The 27,886-nt window shown below is 40.0% G+C and overlaps 1 protein-coding gene across 3 annotated transcripts in view; it reads right to left on the bottom strand.

Annotated features, from left to right (window-relative positions):
- man1a2 (mannosidase, alpha, class 1A, member 2) overlaps nt 1–27,275 on the bottom strand; it is a 133,607-nt gene extending 106,332 nt beyond the window's left edge. For 2 of the 3 annotated variants that reach the window (XM_058623369.1, XM_058623372.1), the window contains exons 1-2: nt 27,004–27,275; nt 23,563–24,097 (exon numbers count right to left, since the gene is read on the bottom strand). In XM_058623369.1, coding sequence (XP_058479352.1) covers nt 23,563–23,876 — 314 coding nt within the window. In that variant the 5' untranslated portion in view covers nt 23,877–24,097; nt 27,004–27,275. The remainder of the gene's footprint in view (nt 1–23,562; nt 24,098–27,003) is intronic. The other variant, XM_058623370.1, reaches the window with a different exon arrangement.
- Nucleotides 27,276–27,886: the final 611 nt, after the last annotated feature.

Here is a 27,886-nt window from a genome sequence, read left to right as displayed (position 1 = left end):
TAACTGCTATGATCATCTTTCATTCCTCCTGCCAACAATTTTCAGACCATCATCACCATAAAGACACTTTATAAGACAAATACAACATTTACTAAAACCTTTGTTGGGGCTGACCATAAAATAAAAACAGTTTTTTATTTGTAATATAATTTTCTTCAATAACAATATTACATCTAAATAAGAGGTCTGGGCAAACAATCGAGTCGATATTTGCCTTTTTATATTTAATTAACTGGCCAAGTATTGCACATTATTTGTTCTTAGAAAAGCACATAAATGCTTTTAAGTCACTTAAAGTTCATTTTTTCCACCAAAAAGTTTGACAGTTTATTGATAAGCTATTTCATGCGTTTGATATTTAGTACATACATTATTTTGTTATTTTGGAAATAATTAAGTGCACTGCAGTGCAGATTGAAGGGAAAGGTCATAACTATTAATCAATAAATGCTTATTTTAAACCAGCATTTTGTGAATCATTTTTACTTCTAGCCAAAAAAAAACCCAGTCATAAATCATCAGCTGCCTGAATTTAGAAAGCTCAGCAAAAAACAAACAAAAATAAACCGATATCTGATGAAATCTAAAATAAATCCCTCATGCGCACAGACTTAATCATGCATAATTTAAAATTCTGGATCGATACTGATAGTTTGAGGTACAGTTGGCTGCTTTGGTTAGTCAGTTGGATTGTTAGTTTGTTGATTTATTGGGGTAGTTAGTTTGGTTGTTTGGTTAGTTTGTTGGATTTGGTTGGTTAGTTTTTGGATTGGTTGGTTGGTTGGTTGTATGGTTCATTGGGGTGAGTTTGGTTGGGTGGTTGATTTACTGGTTTTGTTGGTTAGTTTGTCGGTTGTTTTGTTTGTAGGGTTTGTTGGGAGTGTGGGTTTTTGTTTCCATGAGCAGTAAGGTTACAACTAATCATTGCATAATAACATTGTTATGTTATGATGTTAACATTTACTGCACTACGACTACTGCTCGATTATACACAGGTGACAATAATCACTAATAATTAGAGACGGAGAGAGACAAAGCAACAAGTGTCAGTTGTGATTTGTGCCAAGCAGATGTCTTCATTGTAGAACCTGTTGATAAAACTTTATAGAACATGCTGAGCCAACGGTTGTGAAACAGGAAGTAGGTCCAGACCTACCAGGAACATCATAAAAGAGCAACAATGACAGTGACTGGGTGTTCGGTGGAGAAACAAAGGCACATGGATGACCTTCAGCAAACTAAAGCTGGAGTTTATCATCTGAGAGAATAAATATATTTGTGAATGGAGGCCATCGCCGATGAGCTATCATGAGAAATTAGCTCTGACGTCCCGGTGTCGCCACCACAATCAGAAGGAAACCACACTTGTCTGTGCAATTAGACAGGAGCTGGAATGTGCAAATGGAACTGACAAGCAAAGAATACATTGAAGTGGATTTAGTAAATCTGAAGAGGTTTGAATGGTGGAGGAACAAGACAAATCCTTCTGTTTGTTTTGTCCTTGCTTCTTAATCTCTCCTATGGAAGATGTGTCTTTTAACAGTCAAAAAAAAAAACAATTAGATTTGATTTGTTGGTTTGTTTGTTTTGGTATTTCTGTCTGAATGTCCTGAGTTATTGTTTTTACCACCCTTCACTTTGGAAGGGGTCGTAGTAGGGCTGTAACGAACAATCTGAACCAAAATGATTCCGTTTTAAACAAGTAATTTAGATTTTAAATAAAAAATTAAACCCCAAACTTTCCAGAAACGAAATATTCTCCGCATTTGAGCCACCACAGTTCTCCACTGCAGTGGAGAGCTCTCATCTGAGCTTTTCCCAATCATTTGGTTTTGGGCGCTTCCCACTAAGGTGCATAATAAATCACCAAACTGATGAAGAGGTGCAGATGAGAGAGGAAAAACTCAGTCTCCGGGGGGGGAGGCTACTTGCTCTGCTCCAGTCAAGTGCAAAAGCGTCTCAGTCCACTCAGAACATTATGAAAGGGAATAAACAGTACAAGTCTGCATGTGTTGATATTTTCAGGGATTTTACAGTAACAAAGTAGCATACTGACTACATTAAACCACACTTCAATATAGGTGTGCTACATATTAGAGCCGCAACCAAGGATGGGAATTGGTATCGGTCCGATATTGGTCAAGATAACTGGATCGGATAGGATCAAAAATCTTATATATCGCAAGCTTCACAGTAAAAACATAAATAATCAGCAAAAACATTTTAGCAGAGTCATGTTAGGGCTGTGTATTTTTTCTTTTTGGGAGAATAATATTTGTTACACAGTTGGAGAATTGTGTCTTTGAAAGGACACAGCACAAATGTGTTGTTAACAGCTTCATACGTTCATAAATGGTCTAAAATTACTGTATTGGGAATAATAGCATTGGTGGATACTCTAGTTTAGATATCGGTATCTAAAGAAAGTCGTATCGGGACATCCTTAGCCGCAACCACTGATTATTTTCATAATCGATTCATTCGTTGATAACTTTTGGTCCATAGAATGGTGAAAAACTTACGTATGGTTTGTATTTATATAGCGATCTTCTAGTCTTGAGGACCACCTAGCCGGGAATCGAACCCACAGTTGAAGTTGAAGACAACCTCATCATGATGATGATGTTCTCCGATGTCTTGTTTTCTCCTCCACAAACCCAAATATTTCAGTTTTAAGGATTTCTTTGTGACACAGTGCAATGAAACCAGAGAATATTCACACTTAAGGAGCTGAAAAATCAAAAAGCTTCAGTAATTCAATTGGTAAACGATGCATTGATTAATCGCTGCAGGCCCTACACTCATGGAACAGTGAGTTTAATGGAGTAAAGGAAAAGGACAACAGAGATGGAGAAAAGAGAAGATTATGTGGACTTAAGGGAGAACGGAGGTGCATTTAATCAGCAACATCCATTCACCATCAACTTTCAAAAGCCGCTTCACCTCATCAAGTTCATTTGGGGCTCTGTTCTTTTTTCCCCAGCATGCAAGAGACGGGGTAAGACGAGGCAATGTCAAGAGTCTACAGCGGTGTGTGTGTGAGGACGAGCAAGAGGAGAAGTGGTGGAATAAAACATGTAAACGATGAGACTAGATAAGGAGCGATTAGATTAATGACGACTGACGGCACATGTGAAGACGAGCACGCGAGACCAACAGCAAAGAGAGATGCTTCATACTAATTATCCTTCACGCAAGCAGACGCGACGTTCATCCATTTTATAATTCCATCATGACGCTGAATGCAGGGCCAAACAACAGAGACTAAAATAAACAGCTTCCAAGTTACGCAACATCGCTCTGGAAACGACTCATAAATATTCATACAGCAACTGTGTGTGCGTCTGACTTTAATTGATAGAAAACATTAGCGTGTGTGTGTGTGAAAGAATGTGTGCATCTGTAAGAATATTCCAAATGTGCTCCATTTACTTTGAGGAGAGAGAATGTGTATGTGTAGGACACTATATTTCTCATATTAGGGACCTTTTCTGGCATAAACACCAACCTTGTCAGGACCAGTAGTCGTCATGGAGACCAAAACCTGGTCCCAACAAGGCAGAACCCAGTTAAGTTTATGACTATGATGTGAATTGTGATAACGCTTGGCTTAGGCTGTCCAAATGAATGCAAGTCAATTAGAGTCCTTAAAAGGATGGCTGTGTAAATGTGTGCGTGTCCACAGGAGGAGGGGGGGGTCGGCCATCCTCGGTGAATGAGAGTGCGCCTCACAGCAACATGCATTTAAATGTGATATTTACATGCAGCCGATGTCGGATGACTGTGTAACGTCTGAGTGTGTTTGCGTGCAGCCCGCAACGCAAACACACACACACACACACACACACACACAGAGATGCCTGCGAGCGTGACAAAAGAAAATGAGGAGGTTAGGCTGACACCATCCACTCCTAATGGCTGCAGAATCCCACTCTGCTCCCAGATATGTTGTGCGTACACTCAGAAAAATATGCCGTCACAGACGCACAAGCGGTGCACACACCAGTGACTCTGGTGGTGAAAAATTCATTCTAAAACACAAACACACACACACACACACGCTCCTCCTCCTCTATCTCTTCTCCTCTTCCTCCAGGGCGATTATCCGACTCACTCCAGCATTGTCACTCATTCCCTTCCAGTCACACATATAACGTCAAACATGCAATTAAGAGCGCATCAACAGCTGCCCGACTCAATTACCATGAAAAGGTGTGGGCCGAATCACAGCTCCGGGCGACCACATCAAATCTGATCTAAATGAAACGCCGTGGCAGGAACAAGCGCCCCCCAGAGGACATGACATCCCCTCGTATTCACACCGGTTAGAAACTATGGCAACTGCACTGGAGGCCAAACAGGCAACAAACATTTTTTATGAGCCGACACTGAGTCGCTGCAGTAAAGTGTGGCGTCAATTCTTGTTTTTTTTGTTGTGTACTGTGAAGAACTGCTATATATAACAACTAATGTTGTCGTTGTTGAACCTAGCTCTCACACTGCATGGCAATATCACCGTCTTGTTTTGCTGATGGGCCAGGAAATTAAATTCAAAGTGGATCCAAGGCCAAGCTGCACTCAAAGCACCATCTCATCTACTGGACTTCACAGCAATACCTTCAGACAGTCTGATGTGCTTCTAGGCTGTATATTTTGAACTCAAATGGGTTCGGGGTTATTTAAGGGCTGCACCTAACGATCATTTTTAAAATTAGTTGATTAATCTAACAACTCATAAGAAGATTATTCTTTTATTATTCCATTAACTTGTCTCAGTAAGATTTCAATACTTTATTCAACCATCTTCTCTTAAAAAAAATAAGAATGTAACAAGATGATACACAGTATGCACTGCAGGGCATTTTTCTGCAACAAAAAAATAGTCTTAATTGGTAATCTTTGTTTTACAGTCCAACATAGAATATAGAATAGAAAGTAAAATTAAATGCATCATGATATGACACATTTAGTTTGGCAGCGAATGTTGTCAGAGGTGAAGAGCCACTTAGTTACCACTAAGCAACTTACTTAGTTTGTTGTTATGCTAGTGGTGTCTTACTGTGACGTATTTTAGTAAACCATTACACCGATGATGTCGGTCCTAGTTATTTTATGCTCAGGTTTGAGTTTTAAACCGATATCGGATGCAAGTGACGCTTCAGAACTATTCAGTTCCGGAAAAGCTGTCGCTAAATACACCAGACACCTCTGTTAAATATTGAGATTTTAGACATTTCCTTTAGAGATTAACGCATGTTTTATGTCTTTTTAACTGATCTCCAGTTCGGTATTGTTGAGCATCATTCTCATAACGGGCGTTGCACTCATGACTCTTTCAGTACCGACACTCTCCGGCAGTCTGTTGATGTCACATTTTAGTACTAAAAAAAGCAACAGGTACTGTCACAAATGTGGAGCCGTGCTGGAACTGTGTAGTGGAAAAGCACCAAAAGTGACAGCCCTATTGTCTTCACATGCAACCTCACATCAGTGGTTATCCTTGGCTAGCAGTTGCCATAGCAGCGGTGACGACTATCTCTCCCACAACAACATCAACGCCTTACAGCTGCTGTAAGCTACTCAATGTTATGCTGATGACTGAAATATTTATGATGAAGGATGGATGGTGCCATGTCCTGATATGCAACAATTAACACACTGGTGGGGGGGAGGTGGGGGGGAACTCCTTCACGGCAACAGCCTGAACAAACCCTGCCTTCACTTTTAACATACGATTAATAATAATTAACATACTCGTTCCCTACACCACATTCCCCAAAGTGTTACTGGAGCAAGCTCAGCCCCGCCTCCCTGATTAGCTATTTTAGGTCCCGTCAGGCTGCCAGTTATGATTTCCTTTATTTCATCGACCTTCCTTCCTGTCGGTGGAATTTCTTCTTCAGCACTGTCATGAAATCCGCCGCTCAGCAAAGACTGAGCGCTTTCTATGGCAACTGGAGAGAAGCAGCAGCTGTCGCCTGCCTGGTGGGGTATCTAAGAGAAAGGCAGTTTCTCCTTCCTTTTTTTTCCCCCCTTTCTTTCTTTTTGGAGCCAAGGAAACATAAGACTCTGGATATAAAGCAGCCCAGGCTCCAAGCCACGTAACCATGGCAACAAATAGGGAGACACCAACACAAAGAGGTTACACAAAGCCAGTCGAGTCTTAATTACCTATAATTTACCAATTTATGCGAGAGAATAGGGCAACCGACCTGCTACAGTGCAGAATGTGAATGGAGCGATAAGTCAACCTCGGGGGGGGGGGGGGGGGACTGACTTTTTTAAACAGTGTAAGTAGACGCACAGTTAGACAGCTACAGTACATTATGCACATTAATTTTAACATTGACTTAAGAAAAGTTATGCATAATTGCACAAAAGAAAAATGTATGGGAATGTACATTAAATTAACCAATAACGTTAGGTGATTTGGCTGCTCCTAATGTTTTTGCTATATCTCTTATAGGTTAATTTTGTTTTCTCAGCCTAATGACAGAATATATTTCACGGAACAAACAAGTACTCGATTAATCGAATACATAATCCGCAGATTGTGCAATAATTCTGAGGCCCTGAAATTGGACAATAATGTATAAAAATGCGATTTTTTTTTTTCCTTTTAAATTCATTGCAGTGGTGTCAAATTGAATTTGTCCACATATATATGGCCCTAACTGTATATTTATATACACATTAACCAACTCTTCTGAATCGCATGAATAACGCCGGGCATCAAAGTTTAAGTTTAAGTGACACCGACTCATTTCACCAGGAATCTATCCATCTATCCATCCACCTCTTTGCCAACTGCCGTTGAAAACATTAGCATTACCATTAGCGCTGACTGCTGTCCAAACATCCAGCTACTCGTATTATTCCAGCTGGCTACTTTATCATGATAATTTTATTCTTATTGGATTAGTACGTTTTGATTAACAGAGTGTGATTCATTGTGTCTGTGCATTTCATGATTAACAGGACACTGCTTTTAAAAAAAATGTATGCAAATCCACAAAAGAAAACTCATTTAAAAAGGGAGTCGAGTCATTTCTTTGACAATAGTTACATTTTTCATCATCTGCAGGAAATAACAGTTGTTTAAAAGGTCATTGGCAACAATAAATCAGGCTTTTTAATGGTTTGATGATTCATTTATGTATTAGAGCTGCAAAGATGAATCAATTACCAAATAAGCTGTCAACTATTTTGATCACTGATTAATGAGTTGGAGTGTTTTTTGGGGTTTCTTAAATGTTAACATTTTCTGGTTTCTTACAACAAATAAATCATTAAAAGTTCATGTGGACAAAACAAGACATCATAAATTTGAGGTTTGGGAAACGTTGATGAACATTTTTCAACAACTTCTGACATTTCACAGACCGAACGACAACTTGATCAATCGAGAAAAGAATCAGTTCCGGAAAATAATTGTTAGTTGCAGCTCTAACATAATTACTTTACATCCATTACTTTTGTAAGGTCCATTTACTACTTAGCAGGGATGGCACGATACCACTTCTTCTCTAATATCTACAAATATCAGTCCAATACAGTCAATTTAGACCTTTTAAAACTATGAAGATGCATTCACCACCTGCAGCAATTCCAAGCTATTTAAAAAGATTCTCCAACTGTGCAACAAATATTCTTCTCCCATAAAGAAGAAATAAACAGCCCACAGCATGACTCGGCTAAAAGGATGTCGCCGACTATAATTTCTGCAGTCTGTGCATAGTGAAGCATGCGATTAATGGGATTTCTTGGATTGTTTTGGATCTGTGCGATATCCGATCCAGTCATATCGCTCTAGGACTGCGACTATCGATTAATTTTATAATGGATTCATCTGTCAATTATTTTCTTGATTAATTAAGTTTGTGTCTTTGCTATATGGAGCAAAGACACCACAAATTACTCACATTTAAGAAGCCTAAAAACATTTAGTAACCGATTACTAATCACTAAATCGAAATAATAGTTTCAGCCCTAATCCGCTCATTCCTTCTATTTATTGCTTTTGCTTAACAAATAATGCATTGTGAACAACAAATGTTATTTGATTAGTAGGGAAAATAATGTTATTGCAGTTCAAGCAGTAATTTGCAATATGTATTTGTATTTAAAGTTCTTTTGATTCTATTAAAACCAGCTGTGGGGATGTGTGGTGTCATACATATGATTAAAAAAATAATTCAAAGTGAGGTTCGACTTCTACAGAGGGAATTATTAGGCCACGTGATGGTGGAAATTTGGATGGTGGAATCTTTGTGGATTTTCTAGCCAACTCACACGTTTCTCCTGAGACGCAAACTCGGATTGAATAATACGACAACATGTACAATTAATATAGTGGCTCCACAAACAATGATCAGCTACACAAAGTGATTAGTAGCGATAACGTCGATGAATGCAAACCCCGTCACACTCAGCTACTCACTGCGGCGTGGTAATAAAAGAGCTTAGAAGTGCCCGACATCATGAAAAATATCATCATTACAACAGTCTGCTGTGTCGTTTTTTTTTTTTACACCATCAAAGAGATTGAGCTGGAGCTACATGAATGTAAACTAACAAAAGCAGAGCATCACTGTTTATATACGCCTGCCCAGGACAAGTGTATGAAGGTGGCTGTGTATGGACAGTGTCCTTGTACGTGCTGGTAAGTCAAGCACTGTACGTCTTTCTCTATTTCTTGCAAGGTGAAAAGTCCAACGGGTAGAGAGTGTTTGTCTTCTTGTCAAGCATCTCTAAGGCAGAGAGCTCTCCTGGGAACAATCCCCCTCTGAGTTTATAGTCATGTGGATGAGTTTGCTGCCTGCTAACACGTACACACTGCAATTGGAATGAAGGGTTGGGGAGGGGAAATGCAGAAGGTCGATACGGCAGCGGCGATATTGTCTTTGTTTTCTTCTGACCTGTAGCTGCCAGGCTTCCTTTCAACATGACCTAACAGACAGCCCGAGTGTCCTGGCTTTTTCCCACGTCCCACTTGGCGCTAATGGAAGCGACAACACTAAACGTGTCACAGCTCTTTCCAAGCTCAGCTGTGGGAGTGTAATAGCGTCATCTTTCCTTCTTTTTCCTTCTTGTGTCTTCACAGCCTCCTTTAACCCTCTTATGACCATCCTGATATTTGATTTTATGGCTGTAGAATTGTCAAAAAATGTCCGGCGAGTGAGTTCTTCTGCTTCCTTTTTCCAAGACTTTCACTTCCATATCTGGCAGTTATTCAACCGTTTACGTATTACGGACGACGGATTGGTAACGGAAGGGTTAAACATGAGAGATTGGGTATTTCCGGCAAAAATTCGGGTATTATTTGCCGAATATTTAAATGTTCTAAACCAGGGTATCTGCAAGTTTCAACAACCTTTTTTTCCCGACCTTTTTAAGGCCATCATGAACACAATTCAAGACATGTTTCATGCCCATACTGGCAAAAAAAAGGTATGAAGCATATTAAGGAGTACCAGAATTATACTCGGGTGTGACTGTAACACTTTTATTCCCAATGTCCAAAGCTGTAGCGTCCTCTTACATAAAAGGTACAGCAGGTTTGAAACTGGTTTTCACCCCCTCACGGAAATCAATGTTGTAGCCCCGCATTGTTGAGCCTGCACTTCCCCATTTTTGGCAAGTAACTGACTAATACAACCCTCACATTGCCAGAAAGGCTTGTGTTAGGTGTATGCTTGCGTTTGTTCTGTTGTTATATTACCAACAGAATTCAAAAAACAGAAAGACACCCTAATTGGTAAATTTGTCTCATCAGATTTTTGAACTTTGAAAGCCTTTGAATTTTAAGCAATGTAACTTCTGTAAGATGTACTGTAAGTGAAAAGTGAAAAGAAAAATTCAGAGTGAATAATCAAAGCTCCAGCACGAGAGGCCAAATTCATATCCCGAAGACTGAGGTCAGAAGGTCTGATTAAACATCCAGGATAAAGAAAAAAGCAAATAACTCTGGCTTGAATCGAACAAATGTTCAGAATTTACACTCAACTGAAGAAACATTGTTCATGTTGGCTGATAAAGATGAGTGTTTTCAGCAGTGCCAATGCAAGGCGTCGCTGCCAAATAAAAATGCAGCCAAATAAAAAATGGAGCCTAATGAGATTGGCCAGAACCAACTGCTTATCCTTGGTATCCCAGATATTTAATTTCAATCACTCACCTCCATTTCAGGGTGTGACATTGGCCCATTTAATTTGGGAGGGATGGGAATTTGAGAAAGGAAAAATAAAAGATTTGAATTTAAATAGATTAGAATAGAATAGAATTCAATATATGGTAAGAGATTTATTTCCACACAAAAATATGTCTGTTTCTGGTGAACACCTGAGCAGCCTTCATTTTAACATCAAGCCGTTCTTATCCAGTTCATGGCCAGCTGACAAATGCCATCATTAAAACAAGAACAACGCGAGTCCACGTGTCCTTGGAGCTACCCAAAAAAACAAGAACACAAAAAGGACAGAGAGATTCAATTACCAACTCTTTACAGAGATTCTTTTTTTTACAATTTTTCCCTGTCAAAAGCCATTTACACAGGCATTTTTATCAACAAAACACAATTTTCTGAGAATTACTGCATTTACAGGCCACTAAAAAGACAGGAAGGTTGTTGACTTGAGCCTGAAAGGATCTGAAATAGGTATTAGAGGAGAAAATGGGGGAGTAAACTGGATCTTGCTACCTTGATAGTGAGCCATAAAGCATCGGTAGCTGCTGCCTCTATTAGTGCGGCAGCTGAATTTCTCCTTGTTATCCTGGTTATATTCGGAGACCATCAAAGGGTATCTTTTACCCTTTCTCTTTTTAAACAGATATCAGGTGAACAACTGGGCAAGGGAAAGGAAATTCAAGAAGCTATCATTCAGAGAAAATGTGGCTCCTTAACCTGTTGACTACCTAAAAATGGCATAATGTTGGACCAAAGAAATGTGAAAGTCAACACTTTTATTCCCGGGTTCAGTGCAATCACCATTGTGGCGGCAATCCTCTGAGACTTGGATTACCTCACAGATTTCACCAAGAGTCATAAAGACAGAGAAAAGGACAAAAAAAGATCATATGACCAGAGATTACATTCCCATCCCCAGGCTGATCATAAATCCACCACGTGCAGCTCTGGTAGAGGCAACATTTATCGTGTCAGGACCTCATGGCTCTCATGCAGCTCGTGTGTTTGTCTCAGTGATAGAAAATAGAGGCCGAATTGGCCGATGAATTCAGAACAATTTATCTGAAATCCCAGCCTTGGAAACATGAGGGCCAATTCTTAATTTACTGTTTTGAGCGATTCCCACTTTGAACCCATTGCTGCAACGCCAGTGTTTGGCAGTGATGGGATTTTGGCGAGAAGTGTTGCAGCCAGCCACGGCTACATCGTCCCAGAAGACGCTTGCTTGGTATTTCTCCTTTCTCTATCTCTCTCTCCTTCTCTATGACTGGTTTCCTTCTAGTTCTTGATTTCAACTCCTCGTCTGTCGCTTACAGCTACCGTGCCATGCTCATTCAAAGCAAATCAAGCAAGTGTCTCTCCGTTTCCCTTTCTCCAGCTTTAAAGAGGCCTTGTCACCACCGCAGCACTCCAGAGAGATGACAGAATGGGACACGCTTACAATATACTTTCACACACAAAAAGGTTAGCACTGCGACTGCAAAGGTTAGTCGACAAAAAAAAACGATAGTAATTGTCCATTAGTGTCGTATTTAAAAGTTAGACTTAAAACCTTCCTTTTTGATAAAGACTGGACCATCTCTTAGTTAGGCTGCCATAAACCTAAAGTGCTGAGGGAATTCCTGTGGTGCACTCACTCTCACATTCACTCTCTCACACTCAGGGTATGAAATATGACTTCATTATAGGTCATTAACCTTGTTCTTTCTCTTCCTAGTTTGTGTCATTCCTTCCTGTCCTCTCACTCCCTCTCTGTGCCCTCATCTTGCAGGTTACAGGATCCAGATCCAGTTTTGAGGCTATTATTATCATCATCATTCATATAATATTATCATCACCATTATTATTAAGCTATAATTAAAGTTGATATCAGTATAATTTTTATCAACAATCTCTCTTCTACAAACATCACATGTCATCACTGACTCAGAACTTATACGTTCACACAATTCTGATAAAGCCCATCAGCCCATCAGCTTGTTTTCACGTCTGTGGAGACACAGAGTCAAATTCGAGCACTATTCAAGCACCTTTAAGGTTATCTTTAATGCGTCTGCAGCATCTTGCAGCAGTGGTAAATGAATATAACAATAACAGTGACTGTAGTATGCTACAAACAACCAAAATTGTGTATTATAGTCTCTGTCACACACACAAGAGAGGTTATTTGAACCTTTTTTTATTCCTCAATGTAATAAACTAACTATTCAGCCAATGAGCCATTTCTTGTGAAAGACATGTAGTCAATATTTGAAGCGTTCTGAAGCACTTTACCCCCAAATACAAACACTTTTTGGAACCTTTAAAAAAAATAACATTAAAATTCAAGCATTTCTTTTAAGGATTTCAAGCCACCTGCACAAACCCTGCAGAGTAATGCATTTCAGATTGTGTTGACAATGATGATTTCGGGTTGGGGTCAGTGCCACAAAAAGTACATAACGGCATAAACATGGAAAGAACGAATATGAATACTATGGTAAAAAAGTATGTGAAGCCAGTGTAATCATCAATCAAAAACACTAAACCCACCAATGTATTATTTTCCTTTAACAAAAGCCACTGATCCTTATTCCACTGACCCAGTGGAAGTCGAGTATAATCCCACTGTTTTCATCCCATTTCATCTGTGTCTCCTGAATTATGATGAAGCATATATATGTATACATATACACATATATATACATATACACACATATATATATATATATATACATATACATATATATACATACACATATATATATACATATACATATATATACACATATACATATATATATACATATATATACACACACATATACCTATATACATATATACATATACATATATACACATCTTTATACCAATCAAAATCTGCCAGTTCTTTATATTTGGGACAATTTAGTTTTGTAAAAATAATATTTAATATTGCAGATAACTGCATGGAATCTGATCTGACGTAATCATCATCAAGAGCGAGAGAGAGCGAGGCCAGAAAATGAAAACCTACCTTCTGTGAGTCATCGGGGACAATGAATTGTGGCACGCCCAGCACAACACCACACACTTCCCACCTAACATAACATGACCTTCTCCAGATGTCACTTAATATCTACAGATGTAATCACGCAGCAGCGACTCTTTCCCTGCTTAACATCCTGTCCGGTTATCAGTCAGGCTTTGCCAAATTCATGTCATGCTTTAAAAAAAAAAGTAAACGGAAATACATACAGATTGTTCTTGAGTTTGAGTGCAAATGACAATAGTGTGCTAATGTGAGGGATGAGGAGCTTTTGTCATGACGAAATTGTTGATACTTGGGAGCTGATTGTACACGGACTGCGAATCAATAGCATGGGGTTTTCTATGGCTAATGCTGATTTTTAGAAAACAGGGCAACCAATGGCCAAAAACTGACCAATGGCCGATAATAGCCCAGTGGCCGATAATTGCCCAGTGGCCGATAATTGACCAATGACCGATAATTGCCCAGTGGTCGATAATTGCCCAGTGGCCGATAATTGCTCATGTATTTAACCTATTTTCTTTTTTCCTCCATCTGATAAAATATAACTGGAAAATGACAACAAATAATACCAAAAAAATAGCTTAACTTCAATAACAACACTAATACTCTGTCACTTCATATTTCTACCTGCACTGCAGTGAAATTATATATATAGTATTTTCAATTTAAAAAAAAAGTGTATACAAACTAAATATTGAATATGGAAACAGTGAAACAAGAAATTAAAAAAGTTTTAATAAATTTGCAACATTTATAGTATTTAAAATATGTATTTTCAGCAAATATCAGCCCAACAGGATGAATCGTCGACCTCTATATTTGTGTCTATATTTGCAATTCCCTTGTCTCACATATCTTGAGACAATAACTAGAGCTGAACGATTCTGAATAAATATCTAATTGCAATAATTAGGGAATGGTACATTTTATGTCATTATTCTCATTTTCATTCAAGTAACACATTTAGAAATGATTACTGTGTGATACTGACGTTCTCTTCAGTCTGTGTAAAATTAGATGTGTAAAGGTCAGGACAATACTTCATCTAAAATGACAATTTGACACACATTCTGGCTTTAACAAATATTGTGCCACCTGCAATTTAAAAATGGCATTAGGCTGTATTGCGATTTTGATAAAATAATTTGATAATTGTTCAGCCATAACAATATCCCATGAGTCATGTTTCCAACATCAATGCACATCAGTCAGTCTGACATTGATCTAAATTAAATGGGAGTTTTTCCCAAGTTAACTGCTACAGTACATTCAGCTGCTCCTGCTAACAATAAAACAGAGTCTGTTTGAGTGCTTTCTACTTCGTTCTACAGACTAAACTGACATTGTTTTCAAGCACAGGAACCACTGAGTGAATTCTGTGACACACAAACACAGAATGAAAGGGGGAAAAACTGAATCTGAAAAGGCTGCAGCTGCGTTTTTAGACAACAGCACTGTCATCGTCATCAAGTTAAGTAGATGGAGACAAAACAAGAGCGACACGAAATGAGACATACTGAGAGCAAATCTGATTTCAATTTAAAAAAAAAATGTTTAAAAACGCAGCGTTAATGAGGAGATTAAGCTTGATGGAAGTCCACTCCTCACTCTGCAGGCTGTTCACGCTAATATCCACTGTGCAAGATGAAATCTCCTGACAGGACAAATTAATTGGGATGAGCAAATTTACTACAAACACTGATTTAAGAGATGAATTTGATATCCTATTGAGCTGTTCGGCTTGTACTGATATCTATTCTGAAACCCCCCCCACCCCACCCAAAAAAAACAGTGACAATCAAGTGCACACAGTAAAAAGGACTGGTAAAACAATCTGCAGCTCGATTTAACACTGAACGCAAAGTGGTGGAAGCAGGTGTGACTGGAGTGTGTTTATTAGTTTCACACCAACGGCAAACAACACATTTAGTTTACCAAACCAAGGAGAATGTACCATTCTTATTCCATCATCCACTCACACTCTCCTGACAAGTAACATGGTGGAGGCTTTAATTCAGGGGTCAACTCAAATGTCCTACGAGCCGATGACAGTCTAGTCTGGTCAGGAGGGAGGGGGACGGTCAAGTGAAAAAAGTCCAACTATTCTTAAAATTATATCGCGATATTCCCTCATGTAATCGCAATATAATACTCCACAGAATTTCACAATAAAAGTGTTTGTTTTTTTATTTGGAACGACAAAAATACTTCTAGTCCACAATACCGATAATATCAACGATTCTGTGATAATCAATTTGTTGCAAGGCAATAACATAGCGATACATCACGATATCTGTCTAAAGAAGAAAACCAAACGTCTGACAAGAGTTAAAAGTGCAGGATTACTGAAGTCACAACTGCTGAATAAACTGAGTGAAGCAACTGACGCCTGATCTACGTGGAAGCAAAAACTCTCCTATATAATCTTTCATTCTTAAAAAAAACTGCCATGTTTCAACAAATATCTTTACACACAAACAAGTCCCAAAACAGGGTTAGGTGGCACTGCCACACGCCCAAATAGATGTGGAAGATGGGGAGCGTGTGGGTGTGTACAAACTTAAGTGTACAAACTTAAGAAGACAATAGGGTTACCTCTCAATACCATACGCAATACATGGTCGGCAATACCAATGATATCACGATACAACAATTCTGCGATGGTGAATATCTCCCGCCAGAGTTATCCCTCATTTCTTTGAGCAGCGCCACCGTAAGGAGACATGATGTAGCCGCACATCAATTATCGCACTGCACAAGGATAGACGACGATATATCAGCAAATCGATATTTTTGACCCACCCCTATTAAAGCGACATTCTTATGAGTCAGTGAACTACTATATAACAAACGTAAAGATGGCAATGGTTAGTTGCTGGGGTTTTTATAACAGGCATATTAATGGAAAATAGTTAAAATTGCAGTGATATTACCCTTTAAAAGGAAAAAGCTGGATCCATTCAGCCGAATGGAGTTTCGGGCATTAAAATTTTAAATGGCTCAACAGTTTTGATGGATGTGTGAAAAGCCCCTCTCTTTTTCATAGATGACTCCTCCATTTCCTTTCAACAACAGAGGCCAAAATTAAAGGCCTATACCCCTGTTGGACCCACAAACCAGAACGGATGGTTTCATGAGGCCTTTGCACCGACGGCACCACTTCAGTATTCTCTCCAGGTTGACTCAGCTTGACAGTGTACGTGTGTGTGTGTGAGATATGGTGAGCTGCACGTACAAGCTGGTGCTGCTTTATTAGGGGGCTGAGGCTCCACCGTGCACCGCACACACAAACACTTACGCCAACCTAGATTTACTTTAGCGGCTGACAGGCGAATGAAGCGTGAAGACCAAGAAATAATATCTAAGATCACACTAAATATGATAAATAAGTGCACTTTGATGTTGGCCCGGGCTTTAAATATGATAAGGGGTGCAGTTGATGCTGATTTATGGCCGCTTGGGAGAGCAAAAAGGTGGGAAAAAAAAAAAAGCACATGCAACTCTAACTATAACTGGCAGGGCAATACGTTGTGCAACCAGGTTACCCGCTGCCTCCACAAGCAATAAACTTCAATATGAGAAGGAGGCTGCTTGAAGCAATCCCACATACCCCAAGTTAGGTTTCCAAGATGGCTGCCCCAATACTTCTTTCGGCTTCCACCTTTAGGGGACCTCAACTGTCCTTGTGTCCTCCTTCACAACATCTATGAACCTTCTGTGGTCTTACTCTTTTCCCTCCATCTTCAACATCCTTTGTCCAATATAATCACTGTCCCTCCAAACCACCTTAACCTTGCCCCTCTCCATCTTTACTAACAAGCCGTTCAACCTCATTTGTAATCCTGTCCACCCTGGTCACTCCCAACAAAACTCTCAGCATCTCCAGCTCCACCTTCTGTCTTCTTCTGTCTCCAAACCATACATCATAGCATCTCAACGTCTCGTAAACATCAATAAATCAACCCCCCCACCCCCCGATAAACATAGTACTGTTTAATTTTTTTACCCGTGGACATGTTGCTAAGTGTTTTGTGTGGTACAAAAAACTGGAATTGCTGACAATGACAAGCTCGAGATAGGTTTGCATCCATGTTTTTTTTCATCTCATATCTCTCTGGAATGCTGTTGTGAACCCGGAGTTGACGTCACTCCCAGCTCTGACACAGCATAAGATTACATACGGTGTACAAACTCAAAACACAAAGAAGAATCATCATTGTTTTTCATGGTTTTGAGATTTGTTTCCACTCTGGAGACCTAAAAATAACCAGTTCTGTGTGGATTAAAAAAAGGTGAAACAATCTAAAACTTCTGCAAATTCTCCTCAACTTCTTCTTGTATGTGCAGCTCCACTGCTTTTCCCTGCTGAAAAGTTTCAGACACAGGAATCCTATTCAGTCTCTCATTTGTTTTCCACATAGTCACAAAACCTGGATCCACACCAAATTTTATTGACTCAAATAAACTGCCCAGAGAAAAAAATGCAAAGCCAATAACTCCCAAACATGTGACTTAAAGCCTACTGTACAAGCCCATAGGGGCAGTGTTATGATCCGAGTTTAGACGACTACCCAAGTGGAATCCAATGCTGCGATCCAAACAACCCAAAACTTCTGCAAATTCTCCTCAACCTCTTCTTGTATGTGCAGCTCCTCTGCTTTTCCCTGCTGAAAAGTTTCAGACGCAGGAATACTATTCAGTGTCTCATTTGTTTTCCCATATAGCAGGAGCACAGCTGCAGCCATTACACAGCAATTCACGCGAGTGCAAATGCCCAATGAAGTTCACTGGATTGAGCCCGCCACTAGACAATCTGTTATTTAGTGGACTGTTGAGGGAAATAATCATTCAGCAAACAGGATATTGCAGTGCAGCCTTTAGCATTCCCTTAACTGCACAAGGCGTAAAGATGATGCAGAATACTAACACTGGTGCATTAGTGCTGTACCAAAATCCCCAGCCTGCAAATAAGGCTGCACGGCAGAGGAAACCTTAATTACAGCGAACCCCCTCATACTTTCCTGTTGATGGTGACCATTAATGTAGGGAGAACGCCGTTGGGACAAAATATGCATCCACCGAGGGCTGGATATTCACGAGTGTGCAGCCCAACACTGGTTACTGTGGTTACTGCTGGTGGCAGATGGCACGCCTGTGTAACCTACCATACACTCTGACAAGAACCAGCGTGAATGCTCATGGTCTAATATCCTCATGTGGACAGAGTAACTCAATTTGGCGCAACGCTAAATAGACGTGTTGCCACAGAATCCAAGAGAATTCATACAATGTCAGAGCGACTGCAGCGTATCGCTGGACGACACCGTGTAAATTGATGTCATCAAAATATTGGATGCATTAAATCAAAAACAAATGTGTGCAGGGATGCAATTTCAAAGCCTTCTCCTCCACTAATCTAACAGATCCTTTTTTCCGTTTGTTTTAATGAACCGTAAATGTCATCACAAGTCTGAAAAGTTTTTTTTGCCCGATGAATGAACAAAACTTTTAACTTGTTACTGAAGTTGTTGATTATTTCTCCACGGGGTCAAATATATAACATCACATAAAATATTCAATGAGGAAATTTGGGTGACTTCAAGGAGGGGGGGGTAACAGGAGAAAGAGGGAGTAAGTGACAGGAACTAAGTCTCTATTTCAGCTTCAGGAGTTTATTTATAGTCGGTATGTGTACAGATATTATCTTTGTACTCTATATTCTGGCATTTTTTGGGGAAAAATTAGGAAGGGATCCGTTTTATTTTGCACGACATTGAACGCATATGATGGCATGTGTCAAACTAGAGGTCTGCGGGCCACATCCAGCACGCCACACAGTTAAATTCGGCCCGAGAGATGGCATGTTACACCATTAACTTTGGCCTCCTGTCTTTGACTTTGACAGACCTGCATTAGATCACGGTGATTTACACTTCTTTGTCAATGTTGCCCAAAAACAAAAATCTGAGACAAGAAATACTGTCGGCTATTTAAAGGGAGAAAACAACTCAGCACAGCCAAGCAGGGAGACATTTAGCCATATTTCCAAGCTTTTTAAATTACAGTCAATAACTCAAAAATTCACTCCAACCCCTCGGCAAACAGGAAAAAAAAATAACCTTTGCTCTCTAGAAGGCTTTTATAAAGCTATTAACTAGATGAACTTGTGAACAGAGGACTGGGATTTTCTGTGGCCAAATAAAGTAAAGGTGAAATTATTATCATTACGCGTCTGCATGGTGTTCCTGAGGGTCTCTTTAAATGCTACCGCGCCTCATTTTCCACGGTCTGTTTGAACCCTCGTCCTCTGGAGCGCTCGGTGATAATTTTAAGATCAGCTGAAGCAGCCGAAACGAGGAGCGATGGGAACACATTTTACACAAGCTGCTCTAAGCACGGGGGGAGGCGGGGGGAGAGAAAAAATCAAAACATAATCACGTCGCTTGAATGCGTACGCGAGGCTCGACACACGGGGAGCATTTCTGATACCCAACATCTGCATAAAACTAATTCCAGGAGATCTCAAAAAGCGGTTTTCTCCTCCTCGAGACTTTAACTCGTCATCCCATGAACAAGCTGCACAATTTCACTTCACCAAGCCCCTTTATAGTCACTCAGCCGGCATACAAATAATATTTTAAGTACCATTTTTGGCAATTTAAAGCTTTTACTGAGACAGATTGTTGTTAGAAGGGGGGGGAGGACGATAAGCTTGAAGTGAACCTGCGGCGACAGCAGCACAAAAAACACATTTGAATTCACAAAATCTGGATACATACCAAAGTTTGTTTACTCAGATAAATTGCCCAGCCAGAAAACGGAAAGCCACAAACTCCCGAATATGTCACTTAAAGGCTACCTTACAAGCCTAGAGGTGCAGTGTTAGTTATCGACTTTTTTATCGCCATCTATTTTTGTAAAATGCTGCCACACTGTTGATGTCTTTGACATGGATGTTAGAGGAGGACTGACTGTAGCTCAAAATTAAATAAAACCACCAGACGTACTCTATCTGCCTCTTGTGGGTTGGGCTAATCCAAAATACTTAAAACAAGGGGCTGTTCTCTGAAGACACGCTGTTAACTGTGGAACAGGGGTGCTCTGAACACACCCCCATTAGCACTTGGTACATTCCTCCAGATGAAATCAAATTAACCATAGACTGTATGAAATTAACACGGCAACAAGTCGACTTATCAAAATTTGAGTCGAACCAGAACGTATCGACTCATAAATCGACCAGTTGATTGGGACTTTACAGCCCTATCCACGATACCAGTAAAATCACGATATGAAGCCGATACCGATAATATCACAATACGACGATTCTGTCATAATCAATATATTGCGAGACAATCATATCATGATATCTGTCTAACTGAAGAAAACTAAATATTTGTGAAAAGTTAGAAGTGCAGGATTTCTCTATTTATTCACAACATAGAGAACAAAGGTCATAATGTCCATGTATTGAACGTGGATGGAGCGTCTCTTAACGTAGCTTTCTCCGCCGTTATCCCGCTGCAAACTCCCTCTTCTTCGGCCAGGTAACTTCCACCCAAGTTTTCCCTCATTCATTTGAGCAGCACCACCGCGGGGAGACATGGGAGTAGCTAAACTAGGGCTGCAACTAACAATTATATTTCATAATCAATTAACAGTTTCAGCCCTGCGTATGTCATATAAGCGCTACAAAACAGTCGAGCATTTACCGGTTGATCCAACCAGTGAAGTAATGGCACCATTTAATGTTTGAGTGCTTGTGTGTACACACATACTATGTTTGTACTTGCAAAACAAATAATTACCTATACCTAATTCTTGTTTCCAAGTCACTTACTTAAGTAAATGACAGAGAGGCAGCCCTTTTGTCGCTTGGTTGCACCTATATTTTGGGCTTGTGCATAGGGGGTGGGGAATCTCCAGAGACACCAAGATACGATATTATCGCGATACTCAAGTCAAGATACAATATTATCACAATATTGCAAAAATGAGCAGTATTGCATAATCATATATAATAATACTCACACAAAATACTCACACAACAGCTCTAGTGAGCAAACAAAGTTTAAGGTTTATTTGTTAAAAACATTCTATGTATGTATGTATGTATGTATATATATATATATATATATATACACAGTATATATATATATCTCGATAAATCGCGATATTTCACTGTATCAATTTTTCCCTCCACCCTTACTGGTGCTCCTAAATGGCAGAGGTTTTTACTTCGGGTTCCATGACACAACTTGCATTGATCTGGGCTTTGAACCAGCACTTGTTCTGGGGGGGTAACCCAGCCCTTGGCCTCGCACCAGCAACCTTCCAGTTACAAGCCAAGTTCTCTTTTTTGCTTGGCCATGGGCTGCACTCTCACGTGGGTCCATCCAATCCCCATCCAATTTAGTAGGTGACAGACAAATCACATACTTCTGTGATGGAATATGCATATAAATGTGCCTCATTATAGTCGTTTGATTATATTTTTTACTTTGAAAACTAATTTTCATATTATGTGAGGTTTGGCTGCAATCTGCACTTAAAAAACACAAAAAAGCAGATGATGAAAAGTCGCAACAACATTTTAGCTTACCACTGGGGTATGAAATATCTGCTGCTCTCTGCTGCTGTATCTCTTGAGATGCTTCTCTGCCAAAACCAACTGGTATCTCATTTTAACAAATACCCGAACAATGGCCAAGAACAATAAGAGTGCACTTATAATGTGCATCGTCACTCGTCTGGAGCGGAAACCAATTCACATCCGAAGAACAAAAGATCCCAAACGCGTAACCAGGTCACGTTTTTTGCTTTCCTGTGTTGCCGGACAATAATAATTACATTATTTCAAGCGGGCAGCATCCCAAGCTCTAGAGGGCTTAGCTTACAAGATGGAAAAATGAAAACGGCGCCACAGGAGATGAGGAAGCAACACTCAGTGGTCTCCACTGTGAAACTCTTTGAGAAATTGCTTTTAACACCTTGCCCAGCACTCAGTAAAACTAATGACCTCCTTCAGCAGCATGTACCACACCTTCCCAATGAAATTATCCTTTCCACCTACCGTTTGGCATTTTGTGTATTTTATCTCAGCCCACAAGTCTTAGCCCACACGAGTGTGTCAAAAAGAAATCATGCCGCATATTGTGATTAGTTGGGATTCTTCCTTTGTGCAACACCCCAAAAGAAAAATAATGGCTCTGAAAAACAACTTTATATTTAAAAAAAAAAAAAATTTATATCACTGCTTAACAATGCCGATTTAATTACTACTCGATAATTTAAAATAATGAACAATTAAAACAAGTTTTCTGGTGTGTCAGCTCGTTAAATGTGAATATTTTCCAGATTCTTTGCTCCACATGACAAAAAAAAAATCATTAAAACTGAATCATTTAGTTTTGTGGACAAAACAAGACATTTTCTGACCAATTTATGGACCAAACGAGTACTCGATTAATTGAGAAAACAACCAACGGATCAATCGATTATGAAAAACTATCGTTAGTTGCAGCCCCATATAATTAAGATCACCCTTTTAATTCAACAAATTGGCAAAGAAGAGATGAAAACATGAATCAATTAATTATAAACAAAGGCTTTGTGGTTCTTAAGAATGTGTTCCAATGTTGTAAAACACACTGCGACAAAAAAAAGCAACCTTCCATTTCAGATTTGAAATGTATTCAGTGTGGAAGAAATTCCCTTTAAAAGCAACTGGCTTCATTCAGCGAGGCACAAAAGGGAGCTAATGATGGCTGGACATTCCGAATGTCAAGCGTAAAAGCTGAGGCCAAATTTTTTGCCAGCACTTGGCTCAACAGCACGCACCCATTTCCAGGCCTGTTTAAGCAGCCACTAAAGCTTTGCAAACAGCCAGCGTGTTCTAGCTCATCAAGTTCGACCACGTTTGCCTGTAGGAGGAGACAACAGGGGTGATAAAAAAAAAGAAAAAAAAGAGGAAGAGTGTTTGACATGGACTTAAACCGTTACACCCAACAAAGACACAAAAGGGCTGAAGGATTCAGAACGACCACAGCTAAGAAGGATATAAAAAAAAGAGGATTTGCAACGGAAGGATGGAAGGAACACCTGTGCTGATGTACCTAATAACAAAAGGAGCAAATATCACTTGTCAAACTCCACCCGATGAAATCATCATCACGTGGGAGCAAGACGTCTCTCCTATACAAGTTTCAAGTAATGACACAAAACTCCCAAAACAACACTGCAGAGTATGTGCCAGGCCTGTAGGTGGCGCTGTAACACACCCAAAACAGATGTGGAAGGAGATGTGGAGCGTGTGCATGAAAAACTTAAGTGCATAGAAATTTAAGAAGACAATGACACTTACCTGTGTCTGTTCTCGTCGTGTCCTCCTTGTCCGTGTATGACGACCTGTCCGGAGGAATGCTTCCCCTCTTTGGGCGGGTCAATGTGAGGGATGAGCACATCCTCCAAGCCGAGGTCAAAGCGCTTGTGCTTGGAATTGTCCGGGAGGAAGAAGAAGGCCCCGAAGCATAAGGTGATGAAGGCACTGAGAATGAGGAGGAGGATGAACTTCTCGGAGAGCCTCAGCGTTGCTCTGTGGTGCGGGAAAGAGGAGGCGCCTGGTGAGAGCGTGGGTATCCTGCGGCCCGACAGCGGCAGGAGGGCCGGCGTCGTCATGTTTCCACTCTTGAAATCAATTTAGCTTGGGCAGGGGTTCGGGGGGGGGGAGGAGGGAGGACAGGGTGGGTTTAAAAGTGCCGCGACAGTTGTTGTAGCAGCATAAACCAGGCCGTCGACTTTATTATCTCATCCCTGCGTTGTTACGCCCAGAAACCAGAAAGCGATGAGGTCCCTCAGTGAAGGAGAGACGGGTCACCAGGAGAATGGTCATGGTGATTCTGGAAAAAAGGGACAGATGAAGTTAGCAAACATCCTCTAAATCACCTAATATAAAAAGAAGACCATGTCATTTGATACTCGTCAGAATTGGTGCTTTTTTTTTGCTTATGAAACTGCTTTGAACCTATGAAACGTAATGGTTTTTACTTATTCGTGCAGACAAAAGAAATTATTGCTCAACAATTGCTCAACAGTATGGACGCAATAATCGCAAATTTAAATCCTAAAGTCAAAACATAGTAGTTATGGGAAACAGCCGTGCAGAAACACAAGCTCACAAGTGACCACAGTTTAGGGCTGGGTATCGAGCTTTTGGGTTTATTGCCAGGTAAATTTTTCACAATACTAGGAATTTGTTCTGGTCACTGGTGCACATACAAGTTAAGAAGCGAGAGACAGATAAATGATATAAGAAAAGAATTACAGAAAGCTGTTTTACAACAGCGTAATCTAACAATAATCCCCGAATGTTGAACGTGCTGCTATGCTGTTTACGTGAGCTTTGTTTGCCACTGGTATTGCTGACAACGGCTGACCCAAGAGTGCGCTCACATCCGTGGTTTTTAACGACTTCTCAATTAGAATGTGGTCAACTCCGAGGTTCCGACATCCCATGTACACGGAGCCCACCACCTCCACGTGGACAGCCAGTACAGTGTGTTCTGTCACGACAGGAGAGCTTTTACGGTCTTTCCCTTCATTGTTATCTCCACACTCGTCATATCATCTCACCGAGTGCAACAGCATTAAATTACAACCGCACACACATGGCCAGGACTACAACAATCAGGTATGTCATAGATCAAAGTGAAAGCTCAAATATTGGAGTAATAACCAATCCATCAACATGTCCTCTCGCAAATAAATACCTTGTAATCAGCTTCAGTCTTTCTAACACACACACACACACACACACACATAATCCTTTGCCATGAGAGCAGAGACAAAACATATTTTCCAGAGGCTTAAAAGGCCGTACAGAATCCGAGAGAATCACCAAACAACTGCCCTGTGGAAATACTGGCAACTCTGTCGACACAAACTCTGCTGGATTCGGCTGCGATACTTAGAATAAATACAAAAACTCACAGTTGTGATCTTAAAAAACACTGACGAATCAAATCTGAGCTTGAATCTACCATACAGTATATTGTTGTACTGAATAATTGATCATTTTCACATTGAGATGGTAATTTATTATAAAGAGATAGGAAAATACACTGCCAGGATTAATCAGTGACTATTCAGTTACTAAATTAAACGTTATTTTGAGCTCTCAGATTTATTCCAGCCTCTAAAATGTGAATATTTGCTGGTTTCTTAACTCCATATAATGAGGAAATCATTAAAACTAAAAAAAAACGAGACCATTATCTGGAGGTTTGGGAAACACCAGTTGACACTTTTCAGCATTTTCCAAGTGAATAAGAAGCTTTGTGGTTTATAAAGTACATCTTTTCATCCCTTCTTTGTTCGTAACCCTGTTAAATGGGCCACTACTAAATAAATAAATGTTTGCCAACTGAAAAAGAAAAAATAATACATACTGTACATGTTTCTAAGCTAAATGTCCCATTCTATGGGAACTTGTACTACTGGGAAAGATGGGACTACCTGTACAAGTACTACTTAAGTCCCCATGGTGTCATGCAATAATGCTCAATTAAAGCTATAATACAAAGTACTTGTACTTAAGTTTAAGCCAATAGGGACAATAGCACAATAGCATTGCAAATGATAATATCTGTGAGAAAAAAACACAATTAGCTATTTGCCGGAATTTGTTTTGGGCCAAGGTAGAAAAATGTTAAGCAGGTGATGGATTCTGCTGCTAATTTCTTTGTTTGTTTGTAATCCTGTTAAATGTGCCACAACCTGTCTTAGTCAGCAAGATTAAGGACTTCTAAACTGAATAAATGAATGTTTTGCACAAGTAATACGTCCCAATCTTGAATTGGAGTTTATAGTGGTACAAGTTTCGATGGTGTCATGTAATAATGCTCAATTTTAAAGCTACACTACAAAGAAATAGTACTCAGTTTTAAGCCAAAAAACACAATAGCATTGCAAATGACAATATCTGTGAGAAAAAACACAATTAGCTATTTGCCTGAATTTATTTTGGGCCTAGTTTTCACAACCAGAAAGCTTTTGGCAAAGGTAGAAAAACATGAAGCAGGTGATAGATTCTGCCCAGCAGCAGGTCCAATTGCTTACTATGTAAAATGGATGGAGAAAATAACACACACAAAAAACCTTTGAGAGGACATGCAAACTATAGTATGTGTCCTCTTATGCACCACATCTGAGTTTGAATCCTTCTAACAGAATTTTTAAAAAATGTGGCTGTAACTAATGGACAAGAGTAATAGCCCCTGAAGCACACACTCAAACAAACCCGGTAATAATCTGTTAAACCTGAATAAATGTGTTCACGTAGTAATGTCCGAGCTGACGCGTTAAATTAACCCTGTAGTTTTTCATCGACTCTGCGCGGAGCGACGACGTCTCGGAGTCTGTTCACTGAATACCAAGTTCATTCCCTGACAGTGGCAGCCTGTGCAAGAGCGTTTCTAGCCGACACAAAAACGCTAGCTGACGGTCAGAGCTAACCGCGGCTAACGGTGGAAATAACAACGGGCAGCCAGGTGGCGCTCGTGGAGAAAAGTACCTCTAAATATATGTATAAAAAATATCCCGACATGAGCTCGTATTGACATAAGAGCTATCCCGTGATGAAGACGAGCTGCTGATGCTGGTGCTAACGTACTGGCTAGTTAGCTAACGCTAAGCTACCTAGCTACCGAGGTGGCTAGGAAGTGACAGACACGGTCTCTAGTGTAGCAGAGGCGGCTGTGAGCTGCTGTTGCCACCGCCGCCGCCGTTGCCGCTGCTGCATTACCACCTTTCTCACTTGCACGGGGAAAATCGATGCCAGTTCCCGGTCCGCCTTCTGGGAGAAGCCGCTGTAGCAGGTGTCCTCATTTCCACCGCGAATGGTTAAATCCTCCCCTCCGTAAAGTGCTTCGGCCGAGCCGCCCACCGTCCGCTCAGAATCACCAAGGCGTCACAGCAGCGCCGACGCGGGGAGGATGTTGATGAGTGTCCGCTGTGTAGGACTGCAGCGACGGACTGACTGAGCTGCTGCTGCTGCTGTGCTCGGTGCTCCAGCATCGACTACTCAGCCTGCCGAGTTAGGGACCGTCTGTCAATTTCCTTTCCGCAGATTAATTTCTTTAACCCTTCGGGCCGATGTTCTGCCATATTTTGCTGCTCCGTCAAAAAATGCTACCGCAGCGAAAATTGATAGCGGAGCCTATCGTATTTCGCTACCCTATACCTTATGCTTTGACACTTACACTTACAATGATAATAGAGTGAGTAGTGGCATAATATGACTACATGTATTAGTGGGAGCATTATTTGATGGGACGTGTTATTGGTCTATCAGAATATGCTACCCCTGAAATCTTGATTATAGATGTAAAAAAATAAACTATCAGAGTATACTCCCCTTAATCTTACAGTGATACAAGAGTAAGTAGTGGGATAATATGACCATATCATTTAACTAGTATGACTTTTAGTTCACGCTTTTACTTACTTAAAGTAAGTACAAAAAATGTGCTTTTTACAAGCAAGCTTTAAAAACGTTATACATTATTACATATTCTGCTTTCATAATTAATTTATAAAGATAGTTTGAATTCCAGTTTTTTTGTCATGATGCCACCATGTGTTTAAATGGAACAAAAACGTGCAAAATATTATTTATTTCTTTGTATAAA

The sequence above is a fragment of the Solea solea genome, chromosome 2 (genome assembly GCF_958295425.1).
Source record: "Solea solea chromosome 2, fSolSol10.1, whole genome shotgun sequence".
In the NCBI taxonomy this organism is placed as follows: domain Eukaryota; kingdom Metazoa; phylum Chordata; class Actinopteri; order Pleuronectiformes; family Soleidae; genus Solea; species Solea solea.
The sequence above is the reverse complement of the archived record's forward strand: the minus strand, read 5'-3'. Positions and strand labels throughout refer to the sequence as shown.